General features: G+C 45.2%; 1 protein-coding gene across 1 annotated transcript in view; it reads left to right on the top strand.

Moving 5' to 3' along the window:
• SYT16 (synaptotagmin 16) overlaps positions 1-11,166 on the top strand; it is a 35,741-nt gene extending 24,575 nt beyond the window's left edge. The window contains exons 4-5 of the mRNA XM_058856475.1: positions 189-378; positions 10,795-11,166. Coding sequence (XP_058712458.1) covers positions 189-378; positions 10,795-11,108 — 504 coding nt within the window. The 3' untranslated portion in view covers positions 11,109-11,166. The remainder of the gene's footprint in view (positions 1-188; positions 379-10,794) is intronic.
• The last annotated feature ends 703 nt before the right edge of the window (positions 11,167-11,869 follow it).

Below are 11,869 nucleotides of genomic sequence, written 5' to 3'. Positions count from 1 at the left end.
TTTAAAGAGAAAGTTCAGAGATGTGTTTTTGTAAAAGTGATGCTCTGATTCTTCTGGTGCCCTAGCATAATTAATTCTCAGTTATTGTAATTTCTTCAGAGACATCTTACTAAACAAGGCCAAAAGATATAAATTAAAGGGGGGGTGGTGAATGTCCTGATGATTCTCTCAGTGCTCTTTCCCTGCAGAGTGCAGATTCTCAGCTGAGTCTGTCAGCAATCTCTCACAGTGATAGCGCTTCCTCAACACAGTCCCTGTCACATGGAGGGGTGCCAGAGCTGCTCGTGGGACTGTCATACAATGCCACTACAGGGAGACTGTCAGTGGAGATGATCAAAGGCAGTCATTTCCGAAACCTTGCAATTAATAGACCACCTGGTAAGTACTTTCTCTGCTATTAAATAGCACCATTGAGCCAAAATTTCCTTTTTTATTTTCTTCCTCGAGGAACTCAACTGCAGCGTTTCTGAGCTGGGTTTCCTTGCAGAGTACCTGATTGAAAATTAGGTATTATTTCAGATCCATGCATTGATAAATATTACAGGCCAATTGGAGGGAATCATATGAAGGCTCAGCTGATGGGACATTAATACCCAAATGTCTGCTTTATTGCTCATACCTTTACAGTATCTGATTATGGCAAAAGTGCTGTTGTACCCAATGCACAGAGTAATTCTCAGCAGATCCATTAAAAAAGAGTGAGAAGCACTTCCCAAGTGTTTAAATGTCACTATGTGACCCACAGAGACCCACAGAGAAAATTAAGTGTTTCCCAGGGCTACACTTGGTTTAGTCCCCTTGCTGTGCTGCTGAGTGCTGGGGGACCCAGTGCTCTGGGCCCTTTTGGGACCCTCCTGCTGTGAATTCTCCACTGCTGAACAAGGAAATCTTCTGCAGAAGGAAGATTTGATAGTTGTTGCAACAGCTGAATTCCAGTCCTAAAGGAAAAAATGGAAATTGCCTCAGAGTAGGTGCAGTTGGTGCCTGAGCTGCAGAAAGTCCTTGAGAATGATGGTGCTGGTAATGTTCATGGTAGGGACAGAGTCACAGCCACAGTCACCTGCTTGCTGCTGTTCAACCTTGTTCAGCCTCATTCAGGGGTTGGGCAGCAGTGCTTCATTCATCTCCTGCTGTCCTTTTGCCTGTCTGAAGCCAGCAGCTGATGGCAATGTGAAAACACCTTTCTGTGTGTTGGTGTGTTTGCTTTCTGTGATGTGTGCCTGCTTGTCAAAGCTGGTAAACCTTTGGCAGTTCCTTGCCCTCTCTGGGTTGGACAGAGTATCTCGAGCTGCAAAACACTGAAATTGCTTTTGCAAGATGCTCTCCTCTTTGGTTCAGATCTAGCAAAATATTTATGAGATATTTCATTACATGGAGGTGAAAAGTCAGGTTTTCCACTAAACTGTACTTAAGTAGGTTGCAGAAATAATCTGTGTCATCAGTCAGTCCCTTGAGAATTAAGGGTAAATCTGTGCAACATTAAAACACCTGACACCAGCCTGTGCAGCTCTCACTGTCTTTTATTAGCTGTGACAACATAGTTCTCCACGTGGATTACTTATAGCCACGTTCTTGTTTGCATGTACATGTTTTAACAAAAGGTTTTAAGCTGGGATCTTTTTCAGTAGTTTAAAACAAAGGTAGACAAAGGCAACCTTGCCCCAGCAGAGAGCTCTCCTGTTTATATATGCTGCAGAGTAGACACACCCTAAAGTTTTACTCTCAGAAATGAAATTAAAGTAGTCCCACTATAGGTCCAAATTAATTTTCAGGCATCTGTAATGCCCACTTCTTTTCCACATAAATGAAATTTCATCCTTTCTGTATCCAGATGATACAGAGCAGTGTCAGACCAACGTCTCTCAATGCTAGATCAACTTTTAGGTGAAACATAGAAATCCATAATTTATTATAAGGAAACTCTGAACCTATCAAAATCTACTTTTTTTTTCCAAGTCACGCTATCGCTTCTGCCTTCTGAATTGTTCTTCTCTGCCTGCAAAGCCCCCAGTAGTGTGGTGAGAAAAAGAAAACCCAGTGAAGCAGAAACTGAAAGAAATTAAAAGGAAGGAAGGAAACCAGCCCTTGCCCAGATGCTGGAGTAGCATTTCACTGATAACCCCTCAGGCCCTGCAGAGCAGGGCTGTGAGGGCCCTCGTTATGTCTGGAACACGCTGCTGGCTGAATGAGATGCTCAGTAAGTCCTTCACAAGGTGAAAGCTAAAACTGCTGAGCCCCTTTTTGGAGGGTGAGCAAAGAGCCCTTGTGTTTTCTTAAATAGGTCCTATTTGAGCTTCCGTTTTTCAAGGCACAGAGGGAGTGATTTCTTTAAAGTATCATGGAAATTTTGGATATAATAGCCCTGTGGAACACCTGAATACTGAGCCTAAACTGCTATTCAGGGCAGCCATTTATAGTAAGACTGAGAGGAGCCAAGGGGCAGAATCCCTCTCCATTCCCAGCCCTGCACACACAGACCCTGTACAGGACCCATAGGTGGTCCTGTCAGCTTTTAGGAATGGCAAAGGAGTTTTGCACAACAGCAAAGTCTCCAGCTGTGCTTTTTTCCCACCTTGACCCTCTTCTCTGCCACCTGTACACCCACAGGATGTCTGCTGCCTCCTCGGCATCCTTGCTCAGGGATTTCAGAAGGAACTGGACTGGAGCATTGGCGATTTTAGGTGTTAAAGATTGCAGAGGCTGAAACAGACAATTTTCTAGAGAAGAAAAGGGAGATGGTGCCTGTCTCAGTGTTTCCTGGGCACATTTTCTCCTTCACTTAAACCTTTAAAGTGAGTCAGGTAAATGTCAAAGTCATGGGTGTTTGTGTGGGTAATAAATGGGTTAGAAAACAGCTGGGCAGCTTACAGAGACTTAAACTGTGCAGGCAGTGTCTTCCTTTCAGGTTACAAATATGGGATTTAAGAATAGTTTGGTGGAGGATAAGTGTGCAGGTATTGTTCTGGGGAACATGCTGAGCTATAGGCCTAAGCTTACATTCCCTGATCACACAGATAGATCCATTATCACTCAGAGCACTTAAGAGCACTCAAGAGCGTGGCTCCAGCATTGGACCGTAAATTATCTGGGTGTGCCAAAAAGCCTCGTGCAGAAAAGCATCTTACAGTTTTGTCAGATGTGGACACTGTTGGTATTTTAGTGCTAATGGCTTGTGTGCTGTGCACCTCATTCTCCTTGCTTCTTTTAAAAATCATTAACCTGTGCTGGCATTTTGTAGGAGTTCGTATTTTGGTCTGTGGTCTTGTATCTTAGAGCAAAATGCAGTGTTGGTTTAAAGGGTGTTTATTATAAAAAAGAAAAAGTAACAAGAGAAGCTTACACCACTGGCAGAAATGTCATTAAAAATTTATAACCAGTTACATACTATGTGCATGGAAGTAATACCTTGGGATCACAGTGATGGACCAGGAATCATTTGAGCTAGTCAGTGCATAAACACAAAGCACAGAAATGTGTCTGCCCATGTGATACTAAACCTTCATCAGCTGCTCTGCTGGGTACAGCTCTGTCTCCTCTAATCCAGCCTTCCTTCTGTTCCCTTCTGCATTTCTTTTGGGGTTTATGTCTGTGTGTAATGCAATGTGAGAAGAGCTATTGTGAAGTTATTCCCTCGCCTAAGAAAAGTCCTCCAAGCTTCTCGTCAGCTGCAGAATTAATCACACATAATAATTGCATCCGTGCATGATCATTATTATACCAGCAGCATATTAACCCCATTAAACAAATACAATAGAACTGATGCTGGAGTAGACAAGAGGGGAGAGAACAAACTCTCAGGATTTCTATGGGGAACAGGAGAAATTCTTGAAGTAAAAGCTTGTCTGGAAACAAACATCTACCTGAGCCCCAGGTAACAATGCCAACAAGTACAGAAAATGCTCCCATAGGAAAATTAGGATCTTTACATTAGGATCCTATTTGTTCTGGGATCAGAGTGCTTGAAAGCCATTACTGGATTTTATTTTATCTGCTTATTTTTGAGGGAAGAAAAGTTATTATCCCTGTTACATTCCTGGAGAACAAAGGCGCAGGTTAATTCCTTTAATTCAAAACAGGCTGGGAAGCTGAATAAAATAAATTAACTTTTAACCTGCATATCTTGCTCTGAACAGGGAATTTGTTTGAGCTCCTAAAGCTTTGTGATTCATGTTCCCATGTCATCAGTAATGGAAGGAGGGATCTGTGCCAGGGCAAGCTGGGATGGATTCAGTCCTCCAGACATTGGATATCAGAGATGTGCTGGGGAGCTTCTTGCTGCTGCTGAGTGCTTGCCAGTCAGTGGCAGTAAGATTGTGGAAAACCACCTCTCCTTCTGCACCTTCTTGTTGCCAATCCAGGAAAATAGCTGGAATAAACTTATAACAAGAAGAGCTGAGGAAGCTTTGTTCTGGGTGGAAAAGATGAGGCCAGATGCAAGGAGCCCCAGGAGGATCTCAGTAACAAGCAGCTGGGCAGTGAGGTGGAAGAGGAAGTGTGGATGGGTGTAAGGTATTGCAGGGGGACACAGATGGAATTCAAATATGATCTGATGGACCCAGAGCCACTTGAGAGTGAAATACTAGGCTTATGGTAAATAGCTGCAGGAAAATGTCAACTCAAGGGTCACCAATAGTAGTGAAAAAAACCCCAAACAATTTAAGGTGGACAAAATGGAAAATTGGTATTTGATTGTGAATACATATTCACTGGTGTAACAAACACTGTGTACAGTTCTGCCTTTCACTGTCCAGACAGAATATGGCAGAACAGAAAAGGTGTGGTGAGGAGAGTTGTAGACAATCAGGGGAATGGGAACAGTTTCCAGTGAGCTGTAGAGGAATAGACTGTGCCTCCCAGGATGCTACAACAAAGGGAGATGGGGGAGGATTCACAGAGGTCTCTAGGTGTCATTAAGAAAGTGACTTGACAACAGTAATTTGTCTTCTCCTGATACAAAACCAAAGGATGGTAAAAGGAAGGGAAGAGGGAGCAGGTTCTGAAGAGGAGACAGCTCTTCACCTACACCCTCACATTCCTCACTACAGGATGTCCTGGACACTGGAAGCCTGCTTCAGTTCTGTGCAGCACAGGAGAAATCCACAGAGAAAGTTCCACAGAGGATTGTTAAATACAAAGCCTCTGACTGAGGATGTTCTTGAGTCACAAATCGCTGGAGATTCGAGAGTGCTTGTGAGAGAACCAGCATTTGCTGTATTCTCATGGACTCGCTGCTGTGTGTGGCACTGGCTACTCTTGGGTGGATGGGCTGGCTGGGTACAGCTCTTCCCACCACAGCAGGGACCTGGCACTGAGCAGGCTTAGGAGAACGAGTGTCACAGTCAAAACAAGTGAAAAATGGGCTTTCAAGGAGGGACTGTGAGATTTTTGCAGGGGATATTCCATAATAATCAGACATCCAGGGATAGTGTGTGGTTATCCAGTGATGTTTTCAATAGCTTTAGGTTTCTAAAGGGTCTGCAAAAAGCACAGTCCACGATACAGGTGCTGGGTATAGAAATGAAGATCTTTCTGAATCAAAGGACTGCATTTGAAGTGGATGGATGGTGATGCTCTCCCACTCCCATAGCTGTGAACAACAAAATTCTTCCCCTCCCAAAACAAGCAGAAGAAAAAAGCCATGTCTACCAGAATGGAGCAATCCTAAATCCAAATTTCAGCTGGAGCTGAGTGCTCAGTGTGAATCTGCGGTGGCGCTGTGGAACAGCAGCGTTTGCAGATCTGATCACAGGCTGTGTAATCAAGCCATGCCCCTGGGTGCTGCTGCCGGAGGTGACCAGAGCCGGGCTAAGCATCCTCACATGCTGCTGCTCCCGTGGCTGGGAGGGTGTGTATCCATCCATGCTGCCTGATCTGCTCGGCTCTGCATTGCTGGTAAAGCTCCAGCCCCCTCTCTGAGGCAGCAGCAATGCCCTGATGTGGAAAAGAGCAGAAATGCCCTTATCAGAGGAGCGACACCTCTGGGGAGGTGTCTGTGCCCTGCTTGGGCTGAAGCTGCACCTCCTCAGGGCTGGGGAGTGCAGGCAGGTGGTGAACCTGTCCCAGGAGAGGCTGTGCTGTGAAATGGAGTGGCCATTGAGGCAGCAGAGGAGGATCACTGAGGAACTGAGCTCCAAGGTTCTCTGGAACTTTCCTTCCTGAGAGACCTGTGCAGCTGGTTCCAGGGGGCCCTCATCTCCTGCCCCTCTTGCAAGTCACTGAAGCAGCAATTCCCTCCCCTCAGGCTGAGCAGTGCTTCCAGGGAGCATTCCTTTCTGCTGCATTTGAAATTACAGGCGCTGCTGGTCTGCTCTCTGATGACTCACATGCTGTGAAGGTTGCCAGATCCCAACCTCTCCCTTGTGAGAGAGCCACCAGCCCCGGGAGAGGGAACCTGAGAAGAAGAGGCTTGGTGGAACAGGGAAAGGAAAGTTGGCTTCTCAGCAGTGTAGTAGGCAGCTCCCAGCTCTTGTATGATTTATACACTAGGCCATAAACTGCCTTAATCCAGACTTGCATGACGTGGGGTTGGGATCAAAAGCTTGGGTCTCATTCTCCTCCCTGCTATTTTACTGATGCAGCTGCAGTGAGCCCAGCTCAGAGTGTGAATGTTCAGTGTTCTGCCCAACTGCTGGTTGAAAGGGGAGGCAAAGCCAGGACTAATGCTCTTCTGGGCCTCAGTCTGAGACCTCACGTTGAGCTGCCTGTACAGAGCAGCGCAGAGCCGGGCTCCGGGGCCGCTTCGCCATGCGGTGCTGCCGTTTATTATGTAGGCTGGGAGCGTGGGCTTGCCAGCTGGGGGAAATTAAGCTCCAGGCCCAGGGCTTTCTTCTACTGTGGCTGTTATTAGTCTGGATTGCAGCATGCTGACATGGTTATCCTGCTTTTGGAAATGAGCTAGCTTGCCTGGAGCGCGGGTGGGAAAGTCCGCACGGTGCTGTGCGGTACCCTGCAGTCCACAGACGTGAGGGGTCAGGAGTCTGTGGTTGTTTACTTCCTTTCTAAATATAAATTCAAGCAGGGGGTTGGCTTTTGTATTTGCAGTGCTCTTGCTCCATGGGTCAGCTTTACTAATAATGGTGGTGCTTAGTGCAAGTGAAAGCAGAATGAAGGCTGTGGTCCCTGCTCCAAAAACAGGAGTGCATAAATTACAGTTGATTATTCCCCTGAGTTGTCATTATCAGTTAGTTCCCTCAGAAGAATCATGACAGAAATGGGTCATTAGAAGAATCCTGGAAAAACTGATTGCCTTTGCAGATGAGCTCTGGAGAGGTGTTTGATGGTTGATGGAGACAGAGCAGTCTGCGTGAGGAGAGGTTTGCCCAACCCTCTGGAGTAAGAAGATGCAGCACTAGCCCAAAATGTGTCTGGCGGCTTACAGCATTCCTTGATTTAGTGCTTTTCACTCTGGTATTAAATGCTGAGATGTTGATATTTTATGCATACGTGAACATTGGTATGAGTCCACTCGTACCAGAGAGGCAAGATGAGTTCAGAGTGAAAATGCTCTGCAGCAAGAACTTCTGCTCCAAAACCTGCATGGAAAGGAGAGCATGGTAGATGCGGTGCTAAAATTGGTCTTGGCAAAATTAGACTTTGTTCTTGAATCTTCACAGACTTTTGTGTAACCGTGGGCAAGCTGCAGTCTCAGACACTCCCAGATATTAAGAGGTCTCACTGCTCCTCATGTCAGTGGGATGGGTGCCTAAACAGAAGGTGAGCACTTAGGCATTTTCAAGAATGTCAGCCCTAATCTCTTTTTCTTTTGTGCTTGATGGAGGTGGCACAAAAGTAAACACTCTGAAGAGCACAGAGTGCTGAGACACCACGGTAATGAGGCCATTACTGAACCTGAGCATGTAATTAGATGGAAAATGTTTGCCTTCATAATGAATAGATGCTCTTACACATACATTCCTCGGTAAATCTTCGGGCTCATCCTTGCTGTAGCTCCACTAATTTCACTGTGTAACTGGGGATGGATTTTCTTTGGCAAAGTCATCAGGAGGGGAGAGCTTCCCATCAAGAAAAGCTGTGTTTTCTGATGAGATACCTAAAAAAATGCTGCCAAGAGCACAATGCAGGAAGGGAGAACGACAATCTTAAAATTTAGTTAGTGAGGCAGAATAACAGCTCAGCCTCGTATGTACCATCTCTGCAAAGCAAATTTCAGATGCTAAATATATGATCCACACCTACTCTTTTATTTCTGTTCAGGCAAGCTTGATTCTTCTGGCTGGTAAAATACACCCAGTGGAATAAACTTGAGGAGAATTAGCAGCCCGATTTAGTTGTCATTTGCACTGGTTTTGTGCCGGTGTTTTCTCGGGGGTGATTAGGGCTCCTGGTATTGTCTCTGGCTTGAGAAGAGTCTCCTTCCAGCCTGACCCAGATGATACACACAGAATCCCCACCCACCTTGGTACTGAACAAACAAGGCCTTGGTATAGAATTATGTAAAAATCTGAGATATATTAAAGAAAAGGCCAGCTTTTCTGACTTTAACTCATTGCTGGTATGCTGCTCATTTTTCCTCAAAGCCAGGTGTGTTATCCCTCATTTGCAAAAGTTGAGACTTCAGTCAGGGTTGTGACATCCCAGAGTTTATGACTGTAAGACACTCATCCATTCATTGCCTACAAAATTAACTGGGACATGCTGAAACAGTATCCTGTGAGGTGTTTTAGCTGTGGTGCTCACTTTAGTGTTAACACCTAAATCATCTGTAATGGTATCACTGTCTGCTTGATCACTGCTGAGTTATGGCATCTGCTTTTTTGATTATGAATTGGTTGACTCCTTTGGGCACTGTTCAGATGAATGTGCCTGCAGTTAGGTGTGATGAATCCCACCTGAGCTGCCACTACTGGTGAAAGTCAGAAGCAAGGATGACAGCAAGGTATACTAAGGCTAAAATCTAGACCTCAGTCTTCTCTGTCTTCTTAGAAAAAGAGATGCAGGCATGTATGGGGGACTTTTCCCTAAAATAGCATAGGGAGGTACTGTTGGGTTGGTTGTGAAAAGAAAGAAAAATTTTGAAGTTCAAACAGAGGATTGTACTAATTATCTGCTTGTTTGTATTTAAAAATCAGCCCAGTGGAATTCTTCCAATATTTTGAAATCCCTTTCTCAGAAGAAGAAAAAAACAAAAGAAAAAAAAAAAGAATACAATTAAGAAAATCCATAAAACCTCTATTTCCAGGGAGTTCCCTGCAGTCTAGACCAGCAGCCAGGACTTACACATGAGGAATGCTTCAATGCACATTGTGGTTTGTCATTGCCAAGCACAGTGACATCCCTACAAATACTGTAGGAGTAGTGTCTGGTTTCACATTGAGTCAAGCTGGAACACAGGGTCCTCTCTTGGGCTTTGTGTTCCTGATGGGCCTGAAGTTCTTACAGATTTCAGTCCCTCAGCACTGAATATTTAGGTGGAGATCAGTCCACCTTTCAATAAAGTGTTGGTTTTTTTTTTCCTTCGCAGATGCAATCAGGAAATTGAATCAAATCTTTGCCCTTCTGTGTGACAAGTGGGTTTTTGCTGGCAAGATCCTCTTCATCCCCAGCGTTGTGCTGGGAGCCAAGCAGGCACCCCCAGCTAATGGCTGGGCTGAACTTTCCCTGCAGTAACTTGATAGCTGTACAGCTGTGCAGGCTCACAATTTGCTCCTTGATTGTCAGCCTCCTGACAGCTTTTTCAGTGGAACAGTTTGAGAGGAGCGGGAAGCCCTGCTTTGGAGACATGGAAGTGTTTTCACACCTGAAGTGCAATTTCACACCTTGTGTTGCTCAGTAGATAAGAGTGTAAAATAGCACATCAAACGGGAACAGAAGAGGATAGAAATGCTGCAGACAAGAGATGGAGGCTTGTTATTTATTTCCTATCTTCAGCACACTCTGAAATAATACTCACTTGCAGGAACCCAGGCACAGATTACGAAGGGGTTAGCAGGGGACTTGTCTACCCAAGCAATCTGTCACTGTCATGTGCAGAGCAAGGTGAAAACTTACACTGAGCTGGGTCTGTGGAGCACTGGAAGCTCTGACAGCACAGTATTTGCTACCACATAACAGAGGAGAACTGATTAATACACAAGGCAGCAGAAATTTAAAGAGTAGATTTACAGGAGCACTAAATTGGACCATCCCTTCCTTGTATTTGCCAAGTCTGTTTACTCCTTGTATTATATACTCCTTAAATTGTAAATAAAATTGACCTTGAGTCCACCAAAAAGGTAATATGAGAATTTGGAAAAAATATGAAACTGTCATGGGAGATCAAATAATTTCACTGTTTATGCAGGTTTTTCCCCCCCTCCTTTTCAAGACCCTTAATTTTTTGGTATCTCAAACAATAGATCATAGAGAGTGGTGGAGGGGCAAGGGAAGCCTGAGTAAGACAGCCCCAATAAGGCTTGATTGTGAGGGAGAGGAAGGGAAGGTGCAGACACCATTTGAAGTGGAGAATCCTTGGAGATGCTCATAGAGTTTTGGTTAGTCTTAGACATATTTGCTAGGACTGGATAGCTGATATCCTGTTCTTTCCAAGAGAATGGGGCTGAAACATGAGTCAGTTTTCTCCCCAGCTGAAGATGAGAAAATCCAAGAGGTGCTTTCATCTTCTGCTTCTCATCCCCTGGATTTTACCAAGGAGCGCCATCCAGCCCTCATGTTATTCACTGCAGACTAAACTGCTCTACTTGGATGGTTTTGGGGGTGTTTTTTGACTGTCTGGGCCTTTCATTGAGCCTGCCACCTGCACCAAACATGTAATCTCCTGGTTTTTTTTGGTCTTAGATACCTACGGGAAGCTCTGCTTGCGCAACTCCGTGGGTCAGGAGATGTCCCGCTGCAAGACCTCCATCCGCCGGGGACAGCCCAACCCCGTCTACAAGGAAACCTTCATCTTCCAGGTCGCCCTGTTCCAGCTGTCAGACGTCACCCTGCTGATCTCCATCTACAACAGGCGCAGCATGAAGCGCAAGGAGATGATCGGCTGGATCTCCATGGGCCAGAGCAGCAGCGGGGAGGAGGAGCAGAGCCACTGGCAGGAAATGAGGGAGTCGCAGGGGACACAGGTCTGCAGGTGGCACACGCTGCTGGAGTCCTAGCAGGGACCAGGGCAGCCTGGGGCAAAGGGCTGGCTCCCCTCGCTGTCTGCCAGCAGGAGACAGCTCTGGCAGGGCACACAGCTTTAACCAGCCCGCTCAGTGCCAGCAGCCGTGGTTATCAAGGCTTGGGAAGCGAGTTTAGCCCTTGCCTTTCCGGCTTGCCCTGCATTTTCTACATGCAGATAATTAACCCTAGTGAGAAGCAGTGGGAATAACTGCAAAATCCTTTCCTTGGTCACTGTCTTGCTCATTTTTCCATAGGTTTAATCACCACAGACTGATTCTGATGTGATGCTGTTTTCTTCTGGAGCAAACTCTCTCTCTTCCCTCTCTCCCCTTATTTATATTAATGAAGTTTGCAAATATTCTTGCCACGCAGATAGCTCACAGAAAAGCTAACCTGCATGCAGATCACATCCTCTCCCTTTTATTATTGTGTTTCTAAGTCCTAGAAATGAGCATTTGATACCACTGTAAACTGGATGATATATTTTTCAGGCAGCATGAGAAAGCACTCTTGAATTCTCTGTCAACTTTTAAGTGCCTAGACATTACTACTGTTCTTCTGTACTAAAAATTGATATAAGGACTAAATACTACCGGTATTTTTAATTAGGCACCCTGTGCACTTGTTAGCCTGCATTGACATAGGTTTGCACAAGAGATAACAAGCATCAGTTTTATATTGCATTATACAATGCATGTTTAGATGTTTACTTGAAGTTATGGCTTCTGTCATCACAAATACCAAAAAAAGACCA

Source organism: Poecile atricapillus, chromosome 1 (assembly GCF_030490865.1).
Source record: "Poecile atricapillus isolate bPoeAtr1 chromosome 1, bPoeAtr1.hap1, whole genome shotgun sequence".
Lineage (NCBI taxonomy): Eukaryota > Metazoa > Chordata > Aves > Passeriformes > Paridae > Poecile > Poecile atricapillus.
Note: the sequence above shows the minus strand (reverse complement) of the source record. Positions and strands in the feature narration are given on the sequence as shown.